The sequence below is a fragment of the Vombatus ursinus genome, unplaced genomic scaffold (genome assembly GCF_900497805.2).
Source record: "Vombatus ursinus unplaced genomic scaffold, bare-nosed wombat genome assembly UNPS02007284.1, whole genome shotgun sequence".
Classification (NCBI taxonomy): domain Eukaryota; kingdom Metazoa; phylum Chordata; class Mammalia; order Diprotodontia; family Vombatidae; genus Vombatus; species Vombatus ursinus.
The window spans coordinates 20,239,736-20,267,127 of NW_020947062.1; the positions used below are offsets into that span (position 1 = coordinate 20,239,736).

Below are 27,392 nucleotides of genomic sequence, written 5' to 3' on the forward strand. Positions count from 1 at the left end.
ATCATGTTTACAATTGCAAATTGATGTATTAAAAGTCAACCCAAATAAGTTTACCTTACCATTACCTTTTTAAAAGTCCCTTTCAATAAAATTACATTCAGTCCTATGAAGTACAGTCTTTAGTATTACGTCACATTTTATCATGTATTGGCAAAGTATGACGACACATTTACATTATGGTTTTTAGATCAACAGCAATTTCAGGACAAGATCCTATTTATACAATAAGGGAATGAAATCACGTCGATACAGGGTTCTAAGCTTTTCTGAGACTTAGATCTTGAACTAAAAGGGAAGAAAATCAGTAAAAGGTTGTATCAGGCAATAACTTATGCAAGTCTTCGTTCTTTGGCAGTCACTCTAGCCAGTCATCTTTAAAAATTGCCAAGGATCTTTGTACCTAGGATTTAAAATTGCAACATAACATTTTTTTAAATGAAAAAGAATCCTCACATCTTTAATTATCACACCCATAATTGAGAAGTGAAGTTGTAGTAACTTTTACTACAGTAAAACTGTAGTAATAGTTACTACAACCAGTAAAGATACCTGATCCTATGATTTTTGCACATGGTAAAGATGTGGGCATTTGGGTGGCAGACTCATACCACTGTGTATTTCCTTTGAATAACCTTAATTTTCCAAGGATAGAATGTCTGTCTGGCAGCTGAGGCTAAGAATATGCCTATTTGGAAGGGCATACCATTTACATGATTTAAGTTATTATTAATCCTAACAAAAGCTTTTAGTTGAAGAGATCATAAAGCAGCACTGAATTAAACTGTTTTCCTATGTGATTTTTTTTAGATTATTTTGTGAATGCAAAATTCTTTCATTTACATTTTCAACAAGGCAAGGAAACACATGACAATTCCTTTTTATAAGCTTACACATTGCTTATGAACTGCTTAATGAATAAATTCAAGAGACTAATTACTATTTGTTACGCATCATTTTTATGTAGGTTGATCTACACCACAGAATAAAGAAGATAACCCAGTGTCAGCCATAGAAGGGTATACAATAAACAAGTGGGTCTAAAACTAGGCCTTTCAAGTCTCTGAAAAGGCAAATTACCTGCCACTCATTAAACATATGGTACTCTTCCCCCTTGACTTATCAGTTAGTGACAAAACAGGGTCAGGAGAAACAGGGACAAGTACTTTCATACATGCCATTGCTTTCAAAGTGTCTCCGTGATCTAATGCAATCAGCACTGATTCTTACTAGTTCTCTCCATCTTTAAATTTTTATATACTGAGAGACATCCTGAATCTCAATTATCTACTTAAAGAATCAGATATAGTTCTGAAAAAATATCAGAGATGATTTTATTATGCTTTAGGAAATGATGTAGTCTTGCTTTTTTGGTGATCCTCTGAATTTTAATAATATTTTATAGGAGTTACTATATGGAGTAGGGATGGAATTTTGCATAATGTGAAAATTATATGTAGTCAAAGGGAAAATCATTCATAACTTTGAATTACTGGGAGGTATTTAAGATAATAATGGAATTTCATTAAGATTTTGTACATATCATTTCAGATATTTTACTCATTTTTATTACTGAACACCAGAATATATTTTAATCCATGATAATGGTAATGCATGTGTTATTTTGGATTTTTTTTTTAAGAACAATGGGTCAGATATTTACTAAGTACTTACAAGTACTTCAGTAAGCCTGAATAACCTAAAATAGAATTTAACTCTTAAGGTTGTGAGATTATCAAAGGGCAGAAATCATCATTAATACTATGTAGTATTTGGATAAGAGAATTGTGTCCTACTGAGTAATCACAATAAGTAAAAAAGCAGGAAAACAGAAGGTGACATTATAACTCCATTTCAAAACATCACATCAAGAGAGCTCTTCTGAAGGAGAAAGTAGAAAAGTGACTATTTTGCTAAGAAAACAGAAAGAGTTGGCTGGTATTATTCAGATGGCTGGCTGTCTTCACAGCTCACATAACATTTCTATTGTACATAAAGTACATATTAAGATTGCCAAACTCCTGATTTTTAGGGTTATTTGGATACAAAGGCACTACTATGAGAAAAATCTGTTCCTCTTCAAATTCTTCCCCTCACAATGGGCTTGTCCTCCCTAAAATTAAAAACCAAGCTAGTAAGGACCAGGGGTAAGAATGGAAATTATCTGCTGTTGAAACCCTGGATGCATTATTGTTAAATTATTTATATTCTACTAAATGATGAGCATGCTGGTAGGGCCAGGAGACTCCAGAACTGTGTTCATTTGTGTTTTCCTACATTGCTATCACTTAAAATCTGCCGTGTGTTTAAGTGCTGTTCTAGTATCTTCATGTGCAGAAACAAAAACTGTGCTCCATGCTTGTCAATTCTATTGTTTTGCTCAGCAGTATTTGATGCTTCCAGAAATAATGATCTTACCTTATCAAGAATTCAGGAACATTTTCTTCCTCATTACTAAAGGCCTGAACCAAAGCTAAATATGACCACCAATAAGACAAAGTTGAGAAGACAGATGATCAAATCAAATCCTGTAACTTAATGTAAGGTGCAGTTTTTTTTTATTAAGATGCACCTGTCAAGCAGTTTTTAATAAATTAATGTTCAAATTAGGAAAATACGAATAATTTATTGATCAGTAAATTTTCAAACAAATTTTGGTAAATATATACATAACGATACAGGGACTATGATATATCTGTAGAATTCTCTAGTCAGCATCTGTGTGTGTGTAATGTTTATAGAAAATGATTTTTTTAACCATACTGGAATTCCCTGAGATCTCAGCTGCTGCATTTTCTACTCTACATCTGGCAGGTTCTTCTTCCTTTTAGTTTGTGCAATTCCTGTATTCTAAAAACTAAATATAAACAGGCCCTTAATTGAGAGAATATTGATTCTTTGGCCAGTTGAAGACAGCCAAAGAGAAATTTTAAAAATTACCTTGCACTTGCGGGTTATTGCACAGAGACTATATGTTCCTTGAGGGCAGAGATTGTATAATTTTTTTATCTTTATCTCCTGATCTCCTAATACAGTGCTGTGTGGATAGCAGGTGCTTAATAAATGTGTGTTGATTTAAACTGAACAAGATAATTAAAAGTGATGAACAAAATGTTGTCTTTACCCTTATCAAATATAATTTAAGATTACTATGGGTTCTAGACTTCCTCTCCCCTGTCACTCCATAGTCAGGTGCCTAAGAAAGCACATAAAGATTTTCAGGTCCTAGGGCCCATGGCACTTCAATACTCATTTAGTAACCTGAGAGAGTTAATGCACCTCCATACATGCCCATATCTCTAGGGCCAAATATTTGGTTATAATTTGCATTTTATAGATGGGGAACATGATTAGGTGATTCAAGGAAGACCAGATAAGAGCCAGGAATAGAACAAATTATCATTCTTTCTCAGGGGGAGAAGGAGAAGAGGGAAGGAAGGTCCAAAAAGCATGTCATACTCCCTTCTCTAAAATGACAAACTACAGATCTAAACGTTTCCAAATTTCTTATATTTTCTTAATTTCAACATTAATTTATTAAAAGCTTTTGGAAATAGCCAATGGAAATAGCCCTGCTGCTGGTACAAATGCAGTCAGTCACTTGGAACTGCCTTTTGAAGTGCAGTGCAAATAAACTACAACTTACATCAGTGACTTCTGACTCTGAAGTAAAACTACAACTTGTTTCAAGGTCACTTAAAAAAAAATAATTATTCTTTCAGGGTTTCCAAATCATGGAAGGTAAAAAGGATTCTCCTTCCCTCTCACTCCTGTTTAGACTCATTAGAGAAATGACAGACACTTTTGAAAACTTTGTCTCTTTTTTTTTTTTTTTTTTGAGGCAATCAGGGTTAAGTGACTTGCCTAGGGTTACACAGCTAGCAAGCATCTGAGGTCGCGTTTGAACACAGGTCGTCCTGACTTCAGGGATAGTGCTCTATCCACTGTGCCACCTAGGTGCTCCTGTCTCCTCTTTTGAAAGGTATAAAAGTTTAGTTCTGTGGAACATTATTGATCCAAGGTGTTATAAACACATGCATCTCACCACTAATTTGTTGCACCTTAATTCCATACAACCCTTAATTTATCCACCATTCAAAAAATGTGCAAAATTGAACTTATCACAAATAAAATATTATGTAATAAAAGACACCTGTTTCAATGTTTAAAACCAGTTTGAATTTTTTTGGAGAAAACTAAAAAGATTTCTACCAACAACGTCTCTTGTTCCACCTGTAGCAGGGGACTGAACAGGGGAAATTCTGATCAACTGAGCCCTTCCAGTAAAGTTGGACCTAATCTCTGGTCTCTTGCTGAAGGACGTGCACTTTGCTGAGATAACACAGACATTCCTGATTGGTCCCTGTGGGGGTGGTGGTGGTGGTGCATCAAATAAGACTGAAATCTGTGAATCAGGAAGGGCTACCCACTCTGTGGTCTCTAAGAAGAGCAAAGGAAAATGGCTCCATCCACTTCTTTGGGGCCCTTCTTTTTTGGACCTCTTTGAGCACTTTTTTTCCCTTGGACTTCGAACAAGGCTAGAGAAGGGGATTGTTTTTCTTGTTTTCTCAAGGCGGAGGGGAGGCAGAGGAAGGGAAGGAGGTAGTGGATGGGAGAGATTTGGTGCTAAAAATAAAACTGAATTTAAAAAAAAGAAAAGAAAAGTATATGATAATAGTGATCAGCTTATGCTTGCCAGGGTGGCCTGAGACAGGACCTGGGGTCCCTCGATGCTTTCTGCCTGTTTCCTTCCCTGAGCACAGGCCAGCAACCAGCAATCCTGAAAAGAAGATTCTTCTAATCTTAGTGGTAACCTCCTGGGGTGAGAGCTCCACGGTTCCAGATTCAGGCATCAGCTGACTAGAGAGAGAATAACTTCCCAGAAGAAAAGAGGGTCATCACTTAGATCATCCTGTGGCTGAAGGACTAAACAAGTCAACGCTCTGGCTGGCCAGGAAGTCTGGACCTTCTAAATTGTTCAAACAGTTCAGGTCTGAGGTGAATGGGAAATATCTGTGCAGCCAGTCAATAAAGGGCCTTTATCTTTTGGGGGACTGTAATTTGCTGTTTGAGATGCTGTATGTTTTCTGTACTTATTATATATGCCTGTGAGTCTTTTGTATCTTAAGCATTTGCTGGGGCAGAGGAAATAAACTCTGTTCTATACCACCACTCCCCCACATATATATATACACACATAAATATTTATAGAGACTGCTTTTTCTAAAAGGGACAATGTTGCCACATTTTGAGGAAACCTTAGACATAAAGCATTCCTAAATCTGTTTGAGAGTTTTATCCTAGGGTAGGGGGCAGATCCAGAATGAAAGAGAAACCTTAGCCCCATTTGGGGTCAGGCCCTTCCAGTATGAATCTGGGTCTAGATGAGCCTAGAGCCCCTTCCCCTAGGGAGGTCTCTTGGGCATTAGGACACTTCCTGATTGGTCCCTGTGGGGGGGGGGGTACATCAAATATGACTGAAATCTGTGAATCAGGAAGGGCTACCTGCTCTGTGGTCTCTAAGAAGAGCAAAAGAAAATGGCTCCACTCACCTCTTTGGGGCCCTTCTTTTTTGGAGCTCTTTGAGTACCTTAAACAGAACTCAAAAGATGTGGAGGCTTAGTTCCAATTAATTCCCAAGTGCTTAATCCCTTTGTAGAGTTACATATATCTTTGGGACTTTTCTGAGTTTGATTTCTTTTGGGGTTGGCTTTTTTAGTAGGATGGACTAAGTTTGTACCTCCATTTGGAATGCCTATGCTTTTGCTGGGATCCTTGGGAGAAATTTTTAGGTGTCCTATGCATTTGTAAAATGTCACTGGAGAAATGTTCATCAGGACCTTCATCTGGATTGTCCTAGTTATTAGAAAGATCCATTACAGGCATTTATTAGTTACCCTCTATACTAAAGAACTCCATGGCAAGAATTTTTACCCAGAACAGTTTGGTTTGTCACCTTAGGATAAGGGTGACTTATAGTTAACCCCACGCTTCTAATCCCTAATGGAAGAACTGCACAGGCTCTGGGAACTGATTTAGGACTAGATTTTTCCCCACTGAGGAAGCAGCTTGTTTATATTTTTCCTTTTCCTTTTTGTTTTTTGCTTTTGCTATGGTTAACTGTTTATTTTAATTTTGTTCATTCCCAATTGTTCTGGGTTGGAATAGACCCTTTAAGCAGTAAGATAGGTGGTAACCTATGCCAACTTATGTGGTTGGCATAACTATATATTTGGGAATGAGTGCAATCTCCAGGCCTCCAGCTATGGTAGGTCTGGGCTCTCACAAAAGACTTAATTTGGGGAGTAAGAATTGTGCTGAATAGACATTGCTAGGAATTTTTGCATGGCACTTAGGAGGCATTTAACAACCGGGTCATTTGAAATCTGCTGAGACTCTTTAGTAGAAGGCATTGGAAAAACAATATCTGAGCCTCCCAGGCTTCCCAGAGTGTTATTCAGAATTGGAAATATGAAAAAGTGACTAAAAGCACTCTAGTTTGATTTACTAGGACAGCAAATATTTACCTAGGGGAAGGGTATAGAGAGGAGTTGAATTGAGTCCCCCTAGTCCACTTGATGAGATTACAGGGTATGAATCTGTCAGAAAGGGATACCTCTGATGGAGCTGGACATATGCTCTGGCCTCTTGTTGAGGGACATATGCTTTACTGGGATGACACTGTGATTCTTGATCGATCCCTGTGACTTGAGAAGTTGTGCCAAAGATAATTGGCTAATAAAGATAAGAGGAGTCACCCATTTGTGGTCTATAAGAAGAGCGAGACAAAAAGGTTTTCCCCAATTCTTTTGGGTCTATTACACTCATTATACTACCACCCAAAGGTATAGATCCTTTGTGGGATGGCTGCACAAACATTTCACATTCACCTCCCTATAATATCTGAGCAATTCACAAAATCCAAATCTCCTGGCTTTCTTTAGTCCTTAAGCTACAGAATGATCTTTGTGGTCCTTTGTGACTCCTTTGAGAAGCCATTCTCGCTCTAGCTGATACTTGAAATTGGAATTCTGAAACTCTTTATCCACAAAATTACCAAAAAGAGTAGAAATATCTGCTTCTCAGGATTGCTGGCTGCTGACCTATGTTAAGGGAAGGAAATAGACTGAAGAAGGCAATAGGGACCCCAGGTCCTAGCTCAGGCTTACCTGAACAAGTATAAGCCAATTGCCATTGGCATATGCTTCACAAGAAAGCCACCAATGTCACTGAGTGAGGAAAGAGAAATACCTTCTCTCCTTCCCAGAAGTTTAAAAGAGAAAGGGTGCTGGAAAAGTCCCCCAAAAGAAAAGCCCAAAAGAGGTGGGTGTAACCATTTCCCTTTGCTCTCATAGACCACAGAGTAGGCAGATCCTCCTGACTTGAAGCTGCTGATTATCTTTGATACAACCCCTATCATCATAAGGGCCAAACAGGAATTTCTCAGTCATCTCAGCAAAGCACCCATTCCTCAGCAAAAGGCCATAATGCATTATCTCCATTGAAGATGCCCCTTTCTGCTAAATGCTCATGCCCAATAACCTCATCAAGTAGGTGGGGAGCACTCAATTGATCAAGGTTTTCTCTGACCAACCTGGATGCACAATTTAGAGAGAAAACACCTCAGATATGAGTCTAACAATAACAGCTGTGTGGAAGATATCTTAGGCTAATCTAGAACAATCATGGGAAATATGCTCCTTTCATAAAATAGCCCTGGACAAGTTAAGGCATCCCATAGGATGATGAGTCTATATAGCAACCACAAACTGTAATAAAACAATTAGATTTACCCCAAATAAACTAGAATGTACAGATTTATCCTGGACTGGACCTCTCTTGGGTACTGAGGTGTTAGGATACTGGTCTGACCCTCAGCAAAGCATGTGTGACTGTTTTCCATGGGAAAGACAAAGAAACTATATTTAATTTATCTGAATTATTTGCTGAAATACTTTTCCTACTATACTAATGCTCCACAAAGTGATTAGGCTAAGGAACTTTTCTGTAAAATCCTAAATTAACAAAACAAATAACTATAGATTCTCATATTTGATAAATAACACAAAGAATGTTCAATCTAATTCTAGAAAATCAATAAGGTGTGGAGAAATAGTATTACATTAGGAAGTTAGGTTGGAACAGTCTAGTCTCTGGAAAAGTAGGATGACTGTGTTAAATGTGTTTACTCTTCATCAAAAATCCACAAACAATACAAGGATATGCCTGTGGAGCTTTGAAGGGAGACAAGATCCTATAAGGAGAATCCAAGTTTTTTTTTTTTGTTTGTTTGTTTTTGTTTTGGTGAGGTAACTGGGGTTAAGTGACTTGCCCAGAGAACCTGTGTGGCTAGTGAGTGTTATGTGTCTGAGGCTGGATTTGAACTCAGATCCTCCTGACTCCAAGGCCAGTGCTCTATCCACTGTGCCACCTAGCTGCCCCCAGAGTCCAAGTTTTGCTTGTTTAAGTAGGTACAATAGAAATGGAGACATCTGCCTATACAAGGAAGTTGATGTGATTTGAGAGCTACCAGGTAGAGCCCTCTGCCCTCAAAATATCTCTCCCATTATCTTCCACCCTGAAAGATTCATTCCTTAAGGTTTAGAAGGCTTTTCAGTCTTCATGTATCATCAAATAAAACTCAAATACCTTTTTGCAGGATATTTCATGGGAAAATACTGAACTAGGAAAAAATTCTTCTGTGAGAATGGAATACTTGTTAAGCATTAAGGTGGGGAAGAGATTAGGGTTTGATTATAAACAGGAGGAGGAAGAGGAGGGGAGAGAGTTAACAATGACAAACTTTGTTTCTTTAACAAATGTGCCCAGGGAGAGGCCAATCATAATTTACACTGTTCCACATTTCCCCTAATGTCACTTATCTGACTATGTGTGTGTCTGTAAGTTTCAATATGCTGTTTTCCCTGGATACCACAAAATCCATATAAATCTAATCATTTTGGTTTTAATTGTGGCTGGAAATTGCTATGTAACAGTAGGAACTGTGTCAATAACTTACTATCCTTTGATACTTAAAGGATCTACTATTTTATCAGTGTGAGTACTTCTTCCACCAACTCCTCCCACACCTTACCAAATGGTCTCTATGAACTATTGTAGTTTCCCACAATTCATCACTTGGTAGCCACTCTGGTAAAGAGCCACTCTGACACTTAGCTAGACTGGTCTTCAGACAATGACATATAATCTGTCACCAACCCATATTCAAAGTCTTCCTTGCACTGCAGGGCCTACCGGAGTTTGTGATTCATTGGCAGAACCTTTGAGAACCCAGGGTTACCTCCACATCACAATGGGGCATTAGAGTAAAGTTTTAGTGGAGGAATTATTAAGCCAAGATAATGATGATGATCAGTTTCCAGCTTTAAAAGAATTTAGGATTTGACATTTTTATCCAACTTTCTAGCTGGGCTGATTGAACTGACACTGAGTCAAGACTGAAAATACTCAAATATGCAATTGAGTATTCTAGCTCGACTGACCAAATGTATACACTGAATTAAGATACTCAACAAGAATTTCTTACTAATAACTATGTACAGAATAGTTTTACCTCTGGTTTTTCCTGATTTTGATCCACATTAAGTAAAGTTGGTATTTTAGATGTATCAGTTTTCTTTGGTTCCCTCTTCAGCACCTTTATCTGTTTAACTTTTATAAAGAGACAGAATCATTACTATTTATAATTCCTAGTCTGAATGTTTTTTTCCTTCTCATGGGTTTTGCTAGCAAATTCTAATGCACATAAACGTCCTTTACTTTCAGTTGGTTTACTACAAGGTATTAAAACCTAATTGTAAGTCCTAATGATAAATATCCCAATTATTTTGCTAGAAAGTCAATATGCTACCAAATATAAGATACTGGATATTCCTTTTTAGGTTCTGAGCCAAATTCTTAAATACGCAGTTCAGGAACGTGTTTCCTTGTGTACTATCCAAGCATAACATTACTGCTATTACAGAAACTTTTCACCAGATGTCACTGTTTTTTAACTAAATAAAATAATACTACATGTAAGGCACCACATTTCATTCATAAATTCAATGCTTGTTAGAGACCTTAAGTCATTAATTCTTAGAGCACTTCTTGAATGTATGAAGTAAATATTGTATTCCCTTCACTATGTGAGGGAATCTGAGTAGGGTCATTTGTTCCAAGTCATATGATAAATAAAAACCTAGGTAAGAACCTAGACCTAGACCAATATTCTAACAACTCAGTGATATACCTTGCCATACTCAGTAGTAAAAGCAATGATTTAATAAGAATTCCATCATTTAAAGCTTTTCCTAACTCCCTTTTAAATATATGCTCAACGAGAGAATATACTAAATCACATTTAAACATAACAAAATCCCACCAATTAGAAACTCATGTAAGTTTGAATCTCTTGACAGTTTATAATTTTTTCCCACAAACAACACATCAAAATTAAGGTTTTAGTTTAAAAAAAAGTCTTATAAATAATGCCATTTGAATCTGTACAAATCTAAGCAACAAATTTATACCTTCCATTCCTTTCATCTCCTTTGATTGTATTGTGAAAGGTAGCTCTGGGAAATGTATCTCTTTCTTGTCATTCCTTAAAAGATTCAGTTTCTTTTTGTTCCCATTTGCTATTTGATCATTTTGAGCTGTTCGCTCATGAAGTATGCCCTTCTCTGTTTGATTCTAAACAATAACAACAACAAAAATATGTGTGTGTAATTACTCACAGAATGACAAGATGAGAAAAGACCCCAAGTTAGTCTTCTGTTTCCATATGAGACCGAATGAAAATCATATAAAACAGTTGGTTCTTTATTCTCAAATCAGTCCAAAGAGGATCTTTATTATTTATTATCATATTTTATGACTATATGTGAAGAAGATATGGTCAGGAATGGATAAAGAGGAAAAGGATAAGGGAAAAAGTTTAAAAAGGATACAGGGAAATGTAAAGCAGTTCTAAATCCAATAAATATTTTAGAAACTAAGGTTTCAGTATACTAAGCATTATGAGAAAAGGATATTTTTTAATGTGAAAGAACCATAATAGGCATGAAAAATTATACATGTATGACTATTCAGAAGTCAGAAACTTCTATTTTTAAGTTCCATTGTTTACATTTCATCATTGTACAAATCTTCAATTCTGAATAGGCAGATTTTCCTATGTGTTATAAAATGAGATTGTGCATTTTGTTATTTTTTCTAATTAAAATTTTTTTGTAAGTAACTATTATATGAAATCCAGTTAGTAACATTTTTAGCGAGGGAAAACAAAAAAGAGCTGACCTGAAAGTGCTATATATTTACAAGTCACTTGTTTCACAAAAAAAAAAAAGGAGGAGGAGGAGGAGGAGGAGGAAAAGGTGGATCAGGTTTAATGATCTTTAGAGATGTAAAGACTTTCCTGAAGCCAAATATTAAATAGTTAAGTCAGACAAGAAACGTTGACTCTGTTGAGGACTTAAATCCCAGGGAGAAAATTTAATTTAAAATCAAAAATGGATTTAATAAATTAGAGTAGGGCCTCAAATGCAACAAACAATGGAAATGAAGTATAAATGTAGAAAAAGGTCACATTTAAATGATCAGCTCCTTGAACTTACTTGAACAGGGCCTGCATCCTCTTGCTTGTTAGACACAGACTGTATAAGAGACTGTGAGGAAGTCCTTCTCTTTTTGGCTTTTTCAGATGGCTTATTACTGAGAAATGAATATAAAAATTGTTAAAACTCCCTGGGGAGGCCAAAACCTTTGCTTCTTCTGCAACCTAGGATAACCAGCACATGTAGAGCCCTCTTTCCACACCAGCACTAATGCCAGTGCTTGTTCACTCACACTAAGCACAGCATGAAGCCAAGGCAGAAGACCAACAGCATCTAGTTACCACCAGGCTGCTGGAGCTAGTCATCTCCTCCTGTCTATAGGGGTCCACGAATCCTACCTACTATATACCTTTGTGCCTGGGTTCCTGGTGTCTCGATCAGCCTATCCAATAATGGCTTCCATTCTTTGTTACTAAGTTCTTCTGTGCCTGAAGACTGTTGTTCTGTGTCCAGGCTCTTAGCCTGTACTCTTGATACTCCCCTGACTCAGACCCATACTGTAAACTTGAGTCTTCACAACTCCTCTCTTCTTGTGTTCATTTCCTGGATACTTAGACCTAGCCTGTCCAATTATACCATTATTGCTTATCTTGATCCTTAATACCCATGGTTACCTTTGACTCTGCTTCTCCTCTTGGACTTAAAGAACTTGTGCGCCTGTTCTTAATCTAACTGATCTGGCTATTCTGATCTTCAATCCACTCCTTAGGTCTCTTCAGGCTTACTTGATTCTAAAGCTGCCCAAGAACCAGCAAAACAAATGATAAACACAAAATTGACCCAAAATATAATTCTTTTCCTAAACTATTTGACTATTTGAGAGTATTTCCAGCTTTCCTTTGACCAGTAGAATACTTTGTTTTACCAGGACCTAGTATTTCTAAAATTTATGCATTTCGTCTTTAAAAGCATTTCATATACACTATTTATTCTCTTCTCCAATATAATTCTCCTTTGATGATTCATCATGCATAAAGGTACCACCAAGGTCTCAAAGTTCATATCAGTAGAGTGCAAATTCTAACACGTCCTACCAAACAAGAAAGGTTTCAAAAACTGGCATGATGATTAACTGCCAGAAGATGAATCTAGATAAATGGAGGGGATCTTCACTGGGTTGGTGACAAGATAATGAATTTTGTCAGCTGCCGCAACCTTTGAAAGTCATCTAAGCTATAAAGGGAAACTGCATTAGTAAAGGGAATATACACCCCAACATTTAAAAATTCTTGAAGTATTGAATAAGTATTCATTCTTTGCAATATGCCTGGTAAACAAAGGCGAAATCACTTTTACCTTTTATTAATACACTATTATTTCCATAGTTACTACCCACCTTGTATTTGTCTGGGTGAAATGTGAGTTAGGATTTGCAGCAGTCAAATTACTGTTATTTGGATTGATGGGTGGCATGGTCATACACCCGCCAGCATGGGCATCTTCCTTCATGTTGTTACAATCAGTGTTGAGATTTGCAGGGATAGGTGATTCGGGTGTTGCAGATTTACTATCTTGAGAAAGAGTGTGAAAGATTTCCGAAGTGTCCCATTGGCAATGTCCACTTTCATGCTCTATCTTTTTACTTTCAGAAATTTCTCCTTTCCCTCCTTTTACTTTATAAACTCTGACTTTTATCTCCTTGGCCTTTTTGTCCTTGTCTCCATCCTAGAACAGATATAACCAAGTTCTGAATATACAAAATAACTTAGTCAATAGAGTCCTAACAAATGTTTTCTCTATATTATAGTTTTCCATATACAAAGTGTTATTTTTTGGGAAAATAAACATCTAAATCCTCACCTTTCCTATAGTTGAATTACTTGGCAATGTATTTCCATGGGTTGTTTTTCTGTCTTCTTTAATGAGTTCAGTTTCTTTAGAATTCTCTTTGGGCTTTATGAATGAATTGACTTTTGCTTCTTGTAGTAACTTAGCCCTCAGTTCTGGTATAAATCTGATAAAAAATTCAAACACAAAGCAATTTATGCACAAAATGCTGTATCTTTATGTTCTATTTGCTCTAATTTACTTATCAACTATGTAACAAATATATTTATACATGCTACATGCTGAATCAAGTGAACAACCATTTATTAAGTGCTTACTCTGTGCCAGACACTATGCTCAGCAAAGGAGATACAAAGAAAGGCAAAAACAATTTATATTTAACTCATCTATATTGCTTATAAATAAAGATAAGTCTTCCAAAATCTTTAGAAGAAGGAATTCTATATACTTGGATTGCTTTACAACTTAAAAATAAACAAATATTCCTAATAGGCAACACAGTTCAGAAAATGAAAAATGTTGATTTCAAATCGTTAAAGCCTTAAGTCTTGAAAGACAGCATAACACAGTAGATAAAGTGAGGAACTTGAAGCCAAGAAGCTTTGGTTCAAATTCTGCTTCTGACATTTATTAGCTCTATGTCTTTGTGCAAGTCACTTTTAACCTGAGTGTTTATTTTCTCATTTCTATAAAATGAAGGGGAATTAGACTACATGGCCTCTAAGATTCATCCACCTTATAATCCTATGATAGGATACTATGAGATCTTTCCTTTCTGTTATCAAACTATAAACTATAAAGAAACATGTATTGTTGTCATGGGATTTGTTTGGGAATGGTGCTCTGCCACGTTAGGGTTCCTCCCTGTGGGGAGTTGAGGGTCACAGTCTGTTGTGTGAAAGCAAGGAAGTCTTAACTGACCTCTCCTTTGTGGACATGCAGCAATCATGACTGGCTTGGCCCTCCTCTGACTGGTTGAGTGCCTCCCTGCATGCCCTGGACACACCCTGGACCTGAGGCTTTCATGCGGAGTGGGATAGCTAGGACTGGCTGTAGGGCTCTGATCATGCAATCCCAAGGTGCCTTGAGGGCTATAAAGGTCACACCCAGCTTACAATAAACAGGAGTTTCTGCCATCTTGCTGTCTCCCGCCTCATCCATGCGTCTCCGGGTTACTGAGCACTGAGCTGGTCTCATGCTCTCCACTGCAGCAGCCGCGACAACTGGCGCCCAACGTGAGGCAGATCAATGAGAGGCCTGACAGATACCCCACGGGTGGAGTCTAAACTCCATGAATAGCGTGTCAGCAAGCTTCGAGCTTTCAGCCCGACGGAATCGGGTCTCCGAGACGTTTCCCGTCCTTGGGGGGCAGAGAAAGTAAAGGTTTTGCTTTACACAATGGGGCAAAATATAGGGCTTCTCCTTCCCACAGATGAGGAGAATTACGCCAGAGCTTTATATAAGGTAGCAAAGAATGAGGGAATAACGATACCCCTAAAAGGTCTTAGAAAATTTGTGAGGTTGGCTTTTCAGGTATCCCCCTGGCTCCCAGAACAGGGTTGCTTTGAGCCAGGGAGATGGAAGGTGTTTGGGGAGCAGCTGACCTCGTATGATGGTACTTGCCCTGGAAAAGTTAGGTTTTCAGACTATACCATCTACAATCTTGTAAAACAGGTTCTGACGAATTAAAAGCAAAGAGAAGTCCGGTGCTTTCCAGTCTGTACTCAGACAGGTTCCTCCCTCCCTTCCCCTGCTGCGAGTAGACCCTGCTCTCCTAAACTAAGAGAGGATCTCGCAGACCTCCGTCTCTGGTCACCCCTAGGACACTATTCAAACTTGTATCCCAACTTGGGGGAGCTGGACACTTTAAGAAACTTGGTAGTGACCCCTCCCGAGAAACGGGGATTGCAGGAGCAGGATAGTAAGGAATTTCCACCGACAAGAGCAGATATTCCTGCACAGGATGTTAGAGGAAAGCCTCCCGCAAAAGAATTTCTTGCTGCGCCACAGACTTTGGGAAGTAGGTGTGGCCACCTTGGCACACACCCAGCAAAGTCCAGTGGTGAAGAATCACCATTACAAAAGGGCATTAGAGAAGCAAAAGAAAAGGGTGAGGATGTTAGTGAATGGGATATTGGCCTCTATCCGTCATTGAAGAACCTGATCCCTTTAATCCAGGGCGGGTATGGAGGAGGCATGAAAGTATTCCTTTTAAAACCTTGCTGCAATTAAAGCAAGCAGTTGCCCAATATGGACCTACTTCACCTTTTGTAATGTATCAATTAGAGGTTATATCTAACTCTATTTTGTGCCCAAATGATTGGAAGGCAATAGCCCGTGCTGTTCTGACGCCCGGAGCTGCTGTCTTTTGGATGGCTGAATTTGTAGATCAGTGCTGTATGGTTTCATACCAATTGGCACCTGGACCCCAAGAAAAAGCCCTCTTCAAACAGATGAGTGGCACAGGGGATTTTGCTACCACTGCCCAACAGCTAGGATATGCTGAGGAGGGCTATCATAGAATTGCAGTACAAGCTAGAAAAGCTTGGTCTAGGATACCAGAAAAGGGGCAGGCAAAGGAGTCTATGACTGCTGCCCGGCAGAAACCTACTGAGACTTTTGTTGATTTTGTGGCTAGAATTCAGGAACTAGTCGCACGAACAATGGGAGAGGTAGAAGGGACTGAAATAGTCATAAAATCACTACTTAGAGAAAACTGCAATGAAGACTGTAAGAAAGCCATGCTAGGTTTGCCTAGGGACGCTACCTTACAGGAAATGATAAGGAGATGTGAAAAGGTAGGGACTCAGTGTTTTCACTTTGAGTTGATGAATCAATTTTTAGCAGAGCATAAGTCAGGGGAAAAAACAGGGAAAACATGCTATCAATGTGGGAGAGAAGGGCACTTTAAGAAAGACTGCAAGTCAAACAAAAGGCACCCTCCCACACCCTGTCCAAAATGCAAGAAGCTAGGGCACTGGGCCTCTGAATGCAGGTCGGGAAACGGGCGCAGGGGCTCTACGGGAGCCCCGAACACTTGTCCCATGGGAATGACAGTACAGGAATCAAACCCTCTCCCAAACGAATGGGGAAAGAAATACATGACTCTAGCTGCCCAAGAAAAACAATTCGAGTATTGAAACTGAGAAGCTTAGATAATTTTAGACTGCCACCCCATGCTGTCTGTAATGTCCCACTCATGGACCAACAGGAATTGGGGCCAGAATTTTCCTTGATTACCATATCACCCCCAGATCAGCACTACTCACATGCAGTCCCAGTTATTCAAATGTATAAGGGTTCCCTCTCTCACCTCACCATGATTAACACTAACAATGATGATACCTATATAGAAAGGGGACAGTGCGTGGCTCAAGCCATCACCATCACTGCAGAATTCCATATAGAAGATCCTACCATAATAAAAGGCCCACCGACAGGCTGGAGGTCAGGAGCATTTTTTACACAAGCTGTCTCTATGGACCGTCCCCTATGTACTTTAAGTGTAGAGAAACAGAAATTTACAGGGTTAATTGATACTGGGGCTGATAAATCAGTATTCCCTGCAGACCAGTGGCCACCTTGGTGGCCTAAGGAATTGGCTTATACCTTTCTACGAGGTATAGGAGGCAATCAAGAAACAGAAATCTCTACACGTACCCTCACATGGGAAAAGGACAATAAAAGTGGCAGGTTCCGTCCGTATATCACAGCAGGATTACCTCTTATTTTATGGGGACGGGATGTTCTTACAGACATGGGTGTTAAAATCAGCACAGATTTTTCATAGGGGCCACTGATGTTTCATTAACAGCACATAAATTAGTTTGGCTTACAAAAGAACCAGTGTGGGTTGATCAGTGGCCCCTGACACAAGAGAAGCTCACCGCCTTACTTTCTTTAGTACAAGAGCAATTACAGCAGGGACACATAGAGGAAAGCTCTAGTCCATGGAATTCTCCTGTATTTGTCATTAAGAAAAAATCAGGAAAATGGAGAATGTTAATAGATTTAAGGGAAGTAAATAAAAGAATGGAAAACATGGGTCCTTTGCAAACAGGACTACCCTCACCTAATATGATCCCTAGACATCAACCCTTGTGGATCCTTGATATTCAGGATTGTTTTTACTCCATTCCCTTGCACCCTGATGACTGCAAGTATTTTGCATTTTCTATACCTACACCAAATCACTGTGCTCCTACTCGGAGATATCAATGGAAAGTTTTACCACAAGGAATGAAAAATAGTCCTACTATTTGCCAAAGACATATAGCAGACCTACTAGAGCCTTTAAAAATCAAATATAAAGGAGCTTATTTAGTGCACTATATGGATGATATTCTTTGTAGTCATGCCAATTTAGAAGTCCTTGAGCAGATACTCCAAGAAACAGTATTTTGACAAACAAAAGGCTTCGTATAGCACCAGAGAAAGTGCAAAAACAACCTCCCTTTCAATATCTGGGATTTCAGCTTGACTTGGAGGAAGTCTCTTTACAACCTCCTGAGCTTAGACAAGACAAGGTACAAACTTTAAATGATTTCCAAAGATTGATAGGCAATATTCAATGGATGCGACCAAAGATAGGCATTACTAATGAGGAGATGCAACCCTTATATTCTATCTTGAAAGGGGATCCCCACTTAAATTCTCCTAGAAAATGGACCCCTGAGGCTGAACAAAGCTTAAAACAAATCATTAGGAAATTAGGACATCACACCCATCGGGTATCTCCATAGAAGGCGATTGAAGCCACATTGATAATGGCTCAGCAACATCCACACATTATACTTCACCAAGAAGATAACATTATAGAATGGTTATACAGCAAAACCAGTAATAAAAGAGCTTTAACTAGTTATCTAGAAGAAGCCTCTATGTTGGCTAAAAAGACACTTCTCCATATTATACATCTTAGTGGGCAGAAAGGCACTTTGTGGGTCCCTGTTACAAAAGAAAGACTTGAGACCCTTTTATATTGTGATGACAATTGGACTGTGTTATTGAATCTAGGTAATATTCAAGCAGGACAAAAATACTCCTTTGCTAAATGGTTTAATAACTGGCAATGGATATTCCCCAAGATTGTCAGGAATACACCTGTTGATGGCTATAATGTCTATACTGATGCTACTAAAGAAAAGAAAGCTGCTATATGTTGTCCTAACTTAGACATTCATACAGTTATACAGACTCCATATACTTCCACTCAAAAGAATGAGCTATATGCTCTTCTACATGCTTGCAAAATACCTCAACCTATTAACATTATTACAGATAGTCATTATGCTGCTGGTGTGATCTCACACATCGAAACAGCATATATTAAACCTGAAGCTTCACCAATAACAGAGTTGTTTTATGACCTTCAATCATGCATCAGATCAAGACAACATCCTCTGTATGTAATGCATGTAAGATCCCATACAGATGGTTTAGGTCCCATATTTTCAGGGAACAATATTGTGGATTCTATGCTTATAGGCAATTGTCAAGAAGCACAAAAAGGACATGGTAAGTATCATATGTCAGCAAGGTCTCTACGTCGCCTTTATGGCATAACTAGAGAACAAGCCAGAGCTATAGTGAAAAGGTGCACTCAATGTGTCCCTTTCAATTCACCATCACTTCGCTCTGGTATCAATCCTAGAGGACTTTTTCCTAATTCTCTATGGCAAATGGATGTTACCCATATTCCACCATTGGGGAAACATAAATTCCTCCATGTTACTGTGGATACATTTTCTGGATTTTGTATAGCCACTCCTCAAACAGGAGAAACTGTTAAACATGTCATTAATCACCTTTATCATGCTTTTGCTATAACTGGCCCACCATGTGCGATAAAAACTGACAAGGGGCCCGCTTATACTGCCAAACAATTACAAGCCTTTATTCTAGAGTTTGGCATACAGCATATATGTGGTATTCCTTATAACCCAACTGGTCAAGCCATTGTTGAACGCATGAATCAAACCATCAAAACTTTCTTTCAAAAACAAAAAGGGGGAGCTGAGCGGTTATCCCCTCAAAGACAGATTAATAAAATCTTGTATACTATAAATTATTTAAAATTTGATGGTAATGATCTTACCCCTGCTATGAAATTCTTTTTACCTCACAATTCACCTACCTTGACTCATGATGGCCCAACAATATACACAGATAAAAAGAAATTGGTCCTGTGGAAAAATCCCAATAATGAATGGGTAGGACCTTTCAGGGTACTAACCTGGGGACCGGAGTATGCTTGTATCTCAACAGGTGTAGGAGCTAAGTGGGTGCCAACGAAAACTCTCAAGATTGTCCCTACTCAGGAGACACCCCAGGAAGAAAAGGAGGAGACCCAGCAAGAGGAGAAGGAGACGAAAGAAAATGATGACATCGACCAGTAGCACCTTGGCACTGCCGAGGTTGAGCTCATTAAGTTGACACAGGATCTCCTGTGTGACTATAGTTATACTAGCCTTGGTGGGGCTCTCTCACCCATTTACTTATTTTGCTTGTATTCTCTGGCATGCTCCTCTGTTGCTTATCTACTATCGTGGGATGTGTACTAAAAGCTATTACAGAGATGATTCGCAAAATCTCAGCCCAGGTACGAGTCCTAGCAGAGATGCATCTGCATAGACAGCTCCTCTAAAACAAAAAGGGGGAATTGTCACGGGATTCGTTTGGGAATGGTGCTCTGCCACGTTAGGGTTCCTCCCTGTGGGGAGTTGAGGGTCACGGTCTGTTGCGTGAAAGCAAGCAAGTCTTAACTGACTTCTCCTTTGTGGACACGCAGCAATCATGACTGGCTCGGCTCTCCTCTGACTGGTTGAGTGCCTCCCTGCATGCCCTGGACACACCCGGGACCTGAGGTTTTCATGCAGAGTGGGATAGCTAGGACTGGCTGTAGGGCTCTGATCATGCAATCCCAAGGTGCCTTGAGGGCTATAAAGGTCACACCCAGCTTACAATAAACAGGAGCTTCTGCCATCTTGCTGTCTCCCGCCTCATCCATGCGTCTCCGGGTTACTGAGCACTGAGCTGGTCTCATGCTCTCCACTGCAGCGGCCGCGACAAATTGTAAATCACAATCTCTATTTTGCTTAATTTATTTTTTATGGGAAAGTATAATGGGGGAAGTGACAGTTGTTTAATGGTTGATGTGTTAAAATAAAATGTATCAATAAAAATTAAAAATAAAGTATAAACTTTAACAAAAGTAATTATTTTGTTTTTGAAGAATTATATTAAGCTATTTGCAATGTAGGACTAGCATTCAAGGGGGAAAAATAGAGGTATTTATAAAGATCTTGGGCAGCTAGGTGGAACAGTGGGTAGAGCACTAGGCTTAGAATCAGGAAGTCTCATCCATCTAAGTTCGAATCCGGCCTCAGACACTTACTAGTGTGTGACCCTGGGCAAGTCAATTAACCTTGCTTGTCTCAGCTCCTCATCTGTAAAATGGGCTAGAGAAGGAATTGGCAAACTACTCCACTACCCTTGCCAAGAATATCCCAAATGGGCTCACAAGGAGTCAGATACAAATGAAACAACTCAACAACAACCAAAAATATAGATCTGGAGGACTTCAAGCAAGTATGGAGAGAAAAGAGAAGGGAGTCCAAGATGGAACCTTATCTCTAACTCTCTAAAACTTATCCATATGGTTATCCCACATTTTTCTCTCTGACTTGATTAAATTTGAAACTGAACCCCCTGGGGTCTGAAAATAAATGACTAAATGCTATAATAATAAATGGCATTTATTTATATTGTACTCTAAATTTACAAAATGTTTCACATACATTTGATCCTCACAGCAATCTTGTGAGATAGGTATTATAGGTATTATTAGCCCCATTTTATAGATGAGGGAACTGAAGCTCATAGATGTTAAGTGATTTGAAGATGGTCACACATAAGAAGAATCAGAGGTGGGATTTGAACCAAGATCTTCTTTTCCAAGTCTACTGCTCCACCTACTAAGTCACGGAGCATCTCAAATGGTACTGGACTAAATTATTCATCCATGAGTAACTTTCCCCATTACTTTTTGAAGCACAAGTAGTAATCATGAGGTTGCTTTTTTTAAAAAAAAACAAACTGTTTTACCAATCAAGTATTTGAGAGCACTTTTGCACTCAATACTGTGGGAAATTTTTTAAACTATAAAAATTATGGTCCCTGCTCTGAAGTTTACAATCTACATACTCCAAAACCTTAACACTTATTCTAATCAACCCTACCCTTCCCAAGGTCCACTCCAACATGGTCTGAAAGCAACTGTAGTCAACAAGAAGTATATTAACTCTTCCTTCTGTCCCTTTGATTTAGGGGAGTAAGAGGAGTAGACCCCAACAGAGTGATTTGCATTTCCTACCTCATTCCAATGTACCCTTTGGAACTCTCTTAAATATCAACCTTGAACTTTTCATTCAGCATCCTGCCCCCTCCTTACTCTAACAGAAATCCAATTCTCTTCTGAAGACACCATATACTTTATAACTCTCTCCACTGTAAGCCACTACTCTTTTATTACATAGGGCCAGGAGAAGAAATTGGCATACTTTTTTTTTTTTTTAGTGAGGCCATTGGAGTTAAGTGACTTGCCCAGGGTCACACAGCTAGTAAGTGTTAAGTGTCTGAGGCTGGATTTGAACTCAGGTCCTCCTGACTCTAAGGCCAGAGCTCTGTTCACTGCGCCACCTAGCTACCCCTATACTCTTTACTTCTTACTGCTACTACCTCTAAACTATCCCTCTGCCACTATTCCTCAATAACCATTCTTCTTTTGAAGTCCAAGACTGCCATTCGTACTAATGCTTCCCTATCCCTGTTGTTTCATATATTCAACCTTCAAGTCATTCTCCTAACTTTCTTCTCAGTACTACCCTCCAGGAAACTCTCCCAATTTTCTCAATAGCTTTAATACCTGCTCACAATCTTCTTTGTTATTTCAACTCCAGTCACGATTCTCAGGGGCTTTTATGTTCATGTTGTCAACTGGTCTCACAATTCCTCAAATACCTCAGTTCCACTGACCTCTATTTCCACTTCAAGCATACTGACCTCTAACTTCCCGGGTCCTCAATTTATTCATTTCCCATGATGGATGTTACTGATGACACGATCCCAACACTTTAGATCTCATCATATCACAGATTTCCAGCACCTCCAAGATTCTACTACCTAAACAAAATTTTCTGTTCTACCTTTCCCCCCTGCTATTCACAATACATTTTTTTTTCAACTTTATCATGATCAACCTTTTCACCCAAACCATACACACCCCCCCACACACCACCTTACTTGCCTCCACACTCAGGCCCTGACCTCATGGTCTACCATTGTAATGTTTCACTAGCTACTACCTTAGAATTTCTTGCCTTCCTGAACTTCCATCATTCTTGGCCTACAAATCTTCATCTCTGGAAAATGCCCACCATCAAATTTCTCCACCCCCACTTCAGAATTTCTGAGCATCACTGGAAAAAGTCATAAAACCAAGCTTGTTTTATCTGTTACAAATTTCAGTTGGTCCTGTCTTGCTGCTCAATGAACTCCATTTCATTCCCCAGTGACTGTTCCAAACCTTCTTCTAAACCCCCTTGGTTCCAACCATAGCTCAAACCTCCACAAGTACAATTGATTACTCAGTCTACTACTTCACTGAGAAGACTGAAGCAGTCCAATTTAAGTTGCCTCAGGTCCTCTTCTCTATTATTCAAAAGTTCTAAGTACCTCTCTTTTTCTTTAGTCACAGTACAAGAGGTATCTCTATAGTTCATTAAGGCCTAATCATTCTCCCTATACCTTTGATTCTATTTCCTCAGGTCCTCCACAATATTGCTCTAATATTTATTCCCTCTCTCTGAAGCACTTTCAAATTCTTACTCTTCACTGAATCTTTTCCATCTGCTTCCAAATATGCTCATGTCCTCCCAATTTTCTTTAGTTGATTATTATTCACCAGAGAGTTACCTTTCCTATTTTTCTTCTCCCTTTTGTGGCCACATTTTTCAAAGAATTGTTTATATCCAATCACTCCACCTCATTCAGCAACTACTCTCTCCTCAAACCCTTGCAATCTAGCTTCTCTCCCACAATGCTACAGAAACTGCTTTCTCAAAGGTTGTTAATGGCTTCCTAATCAACAAATCCAGTGATCTTTTTTTATTTTATTTTATTTTTAAAATTTATTTCATAAAAATGTTATTTATATTTAACCACATTTATAAAATAAAGAAATTTAAAATGAAGCCTTGCTAACAATACTAGGGATATGAGGCCTTCCTATATTACTTCTTTTAATTCTTACAGAACATACAACAAATTTTTTTTTCATATTGTGAAAAACTAAGTATATTTCCCTTCATCTTATCCCGGCTCCCATTTATTCTGTTCTCTCTTTCGACCCTGTCCCTCCTCAGAAGTATTTGCTTCTGATTACCCCCTCCCCCAATCTGCCCTTCCTTCTATCATCCCCCTACTCTCTTGTCCCCTTTCACCCCCCTATTTTCCTGTAGGGTAAGATAGGTTTCCATACCCAATTGAGTGTCCTCCTTAAGCCAAATCCAATAAGAATAAGATTCACTCATTCCCTCTCACCTTCCCGTTTCCCCTCCACTGTAAAAGCCTTTTCTTGTCTGTTTCATGTGAGATAATTTACCCCTTTCTACCTCTCCCTTTCTCCTTCTCCCAGTATAATCCTCTCTCACCCCTTAATTTTATTCTCCAGATATCACTCCTTCATCTTCAACTCACCCTGTGCCCTCTATCTATCTATCCATATACATATATATAATTTTTTCCCTCCAACTACCCTAATACTGACAAAGGCCTCACAAGTTACAAATATCTTTCCATGAAGGAATGTAAACAGTTCAACCTTAATAAGTCCCTTATTAATAAGTCTTTCCTGTTTACCTCTTCATGTTTCTTTTGAGTCTTGTATTTGAAAGTCAAATTTTCTATTCAGCTCTGGTCTTCCATCAAGAATGCTTAAAAGTCCTCTATTTCACTGAATGTCCATTTTTTCCCCTGAAGGACTATACTCAGTTTTGCTGGGTAGTTGATTCTTGGTTGTAATCCTATCTCCTTTGCCCTCCAGAATATTATATTCCATGCCCTGCGGTCCCTTAATGTAGAAGCAGCTAAATCTTGTGTTATCCTGATTGTGTTTCAACAATACTTGAATTGTTTCTTTCTGGCTACTTGCAATATTTTCTCCTTGACCTGGGAACTCTGGAATTTGGCCACAATATTCCTAGGAGTTTTCCTTTAGGGATCTCTTTCAGGAGGTAATTGGTGGATTCTTTCAATTTCTATTGTGCCCTCTGGTTCTAAAATATCAGGGCAGTTTTTCTTGATAATTTCTTGAAAGATGATGGCTAGACTCTTTTTTTTTTTTTTATCATGGCTTTCAGATAATCCAATAATTTTTAAATTCTCTTTCCTGGATCTATTTTCCAGGTCAGTGGTTTTTCCAATGAGATGCTGTTTTCTATTTTTTTTGTTTTCACATTGTTTTCTATTTTTTCATTCTTTTGGATTTGTTTTACAGTGTCTTGATTTCTCATAAAGTCACTAGCCAATTGTTCCATTCTAATTTTTAAGAAAGTATTTTCTTCAATAAGCTTTTGCACTTCCTTTTCCATTTGGCCAATTTTGCTTTTTAGGGCAGTCTTTTCCTCATTGGCTTTTTGCACCTCTTTTGCCATTTGGGTTAGGCTATTTTTTAAAGTGTTATTTTCTTCAGTATTTTTGTGGGGGTCTCCTTTAGCAAGCTGTTGACTTGTTTTTCATGATTTTCTTGCATCACTCTCATTTCTCTTCCCAGTTTTTCCTCTACTTCTCTTACTTGCTTCTCAAAATCCCTTTTGAGCTCTTCCAAGACTTGGGACTGATTCATATTTTTCTTGGAGGCTTTGGATGTAGGAGCTTTGACTTTGTTGTCTTCCTCTGGTTGTATGTTTTGATCTTCTTTGTTACCAAAGAAAGATTCTATGGTCTGACTTTTTTTGGACCTTTGTTTATTCATGATCCCAGCCAATTACTTGAGTTTTAAACTCTTTGTTAAAGTAGGGGTCTGCTTCCAGTGTGGAGAATGTACTGTCCCAAGCTTCAGGAGTTCTGTGCAGCTGTTTTCAGAGATACTTCTAGGAACCTGTAAATTTTCAGTTCTTCCAAGGTGGGATGATAAGTGGTGAGGTGTTTATTCCTTTCCTGGTCTGTGCTCTGGTCTATGAGTGACCACAAGCACTCTTTTCTGCCTTGGAACTGTGAGAAGGATTTCCTCTCCACCACCACTACAAGGTCCATCATGCCAGCACTCCTCCTTGCCCTAGGACTGCCACCCAGAACTGTGACCCAGATCCAAGCATGGGCAAAGCAAGAGATTCCTGCCTCAGCACTGGCAAAGAGATCCCTGTAATCCCCCTCTGATCAGCCACTAGATTCCCCCTCAGTCTGTGGGCCAGAAGCTCTGGTAGCAGCCGTCGCCGAGCTTGGGGACTGGGGCTGGGATCATGCTTCTCTCTCTCACTGCAGTCACAGACCTTTCCCACTGACCTTCTAAGTTGTTTTTGGCGTTCGTGGGTTGAGAAGTCTGGAAACTGCCACAGCCACCCTGGATTCATTCCTCTGAGGCCTGCTCCAGGTTTGCTGAGGCCTGCCTTGCCTGTGCGCCCATGCTAAACTGTGCTCCTCTCCCCGCTTGGCACAATACACCTTTCTAATCAACCATCCAAGCTGTCTTGGGCTTTACTCTGTCTTTTTGTGGGTTCTGCTGCTTTAGAATTTGTTTAGAGCTATTTTTTATAGGTATTTGGAGGGGTTTGGGGGAGAGCTTAAGCAAGTCACTGCTTTTACTCCACCATCTTGGCTCCACCCCTAGTGATCTTCTTTTAATCTTCATCTTCTTTGACCTTTCTGCCAAACTTGACATTCTTGTTCCTTTTAGGTCTTTTTCTTCTCCTTTAGAATCAGAGATATCACGTGCTAATTATCATTTAAGTACTAAATCTAATGGCCTTTTTTCAATCCTTGTTATTCTTGACCTTTCTGTACCTTTGACAACATCAATCATCCTCTCCTCATTGACACTCACTTCTCTCTAGTTTTCATGACAGTGCTTTTTCCTAGTTCTCCTCCTACCTGTCTGACCTCTCCTTTGGTGGATCTTCATCCACATCATGCCCACTGATCATGGGTGTCCCTCAGTGCTCTGTCTTGGACCCTCTTCTTTTTCCCCGCTATACTATTTCATTTAGCGATCTGATCATCTCCTATGGATTCAATCATCATCTCTATGTAGATGACTCTCAGATCTACCTTGTCTAGCTCTAACCTCTTTCCTGACCCCTAGGTTTTAAATCTTCAATGGCTTATTAAACATCTTGAAATGGATATGCTACAGATATATTAAACTCAACATATCCAAAACGAAATTCATTATTTTCCCTTCTAAACCCTTCCCTCTTTCCAAGGTTCCTATTACCACCAACAATGCAGGCTTGCAACCTAGGTATCACTCTTAACTCCTCACTCTCTCTCACTCTCCGTATCCAATCAATTGTCAAGTCCTGTCATTCTACCTTCATAACATCTCTCATATATACACCTCTTCTCTCTTTTGATACTGCCACCACCCTGGTGCAAGCCCTCATCACTTCATGCCTAGATTACTGAAATAGCCTGCTATTGGCCCTCATACCTCAAATTTCTCCCCCCTCCAATCTAACCTCCACTGAGCTATCATATTGATCCTCCTAAAATGTCAGTCTGACCTTATCAACCCTCCTCAATAAATTCTAGTGGTTCCTTATTACATTCAGGATTGAATAGAAAATCCTCTGGCTTTTAAAGCCATTCATAACCTGGTCTCTTTCTACCTTTCCTATCTATTTACATCTCATTTTTCCTCCAAATACTCTGCAATCCAGTGACATTGGCCTCATTTCTGTTCCTGGCACCATCTCCTAGCTTCAAGCATTT

General features: G+C 39.0%; 1 protein-coding gene across 1 annotated transcript in view; it reads right to left on the reverse strand.

Annotated features, from left to right (window-relative positions):
* Positions 1-314: 314 nt before the first annotated feature.
* The window catches only part of CDKL3 (cyclin dependent kinase like 3), an 80,485-nt gene continuing 53,407 nt past the window's right edge, over positions 315-27,392 (reverse strand). Inside the window, exons 8-13 of the mRNA XM_027849184.1 lie at positions 13,416-13,569; positions 12,952-13,280; positions 11,616-11,712; positions 10,530-10,692; positions 9,572-9,669; positions 315-400 (exon numbers count right to left, since the gene is read on the reverse strand). Coding sequence (XP_027704985.1) covers positions 356-400; positions 9,572-9,669; positions 10,530-10,692; positions 11,616-11,712; positions 12,952-13,280; positions 13,416-13,569 — 886 coding nt within the window. The 3' untranslated portion in view covers positions 315-355. The remainder of the gene's footprint in view (positions 401-9,571; positions 9,670-10,529; positions 10,693-11,615; positions 11,713-12,951; positions 13,281-13,415; positions 13,570-27,392) is intronic.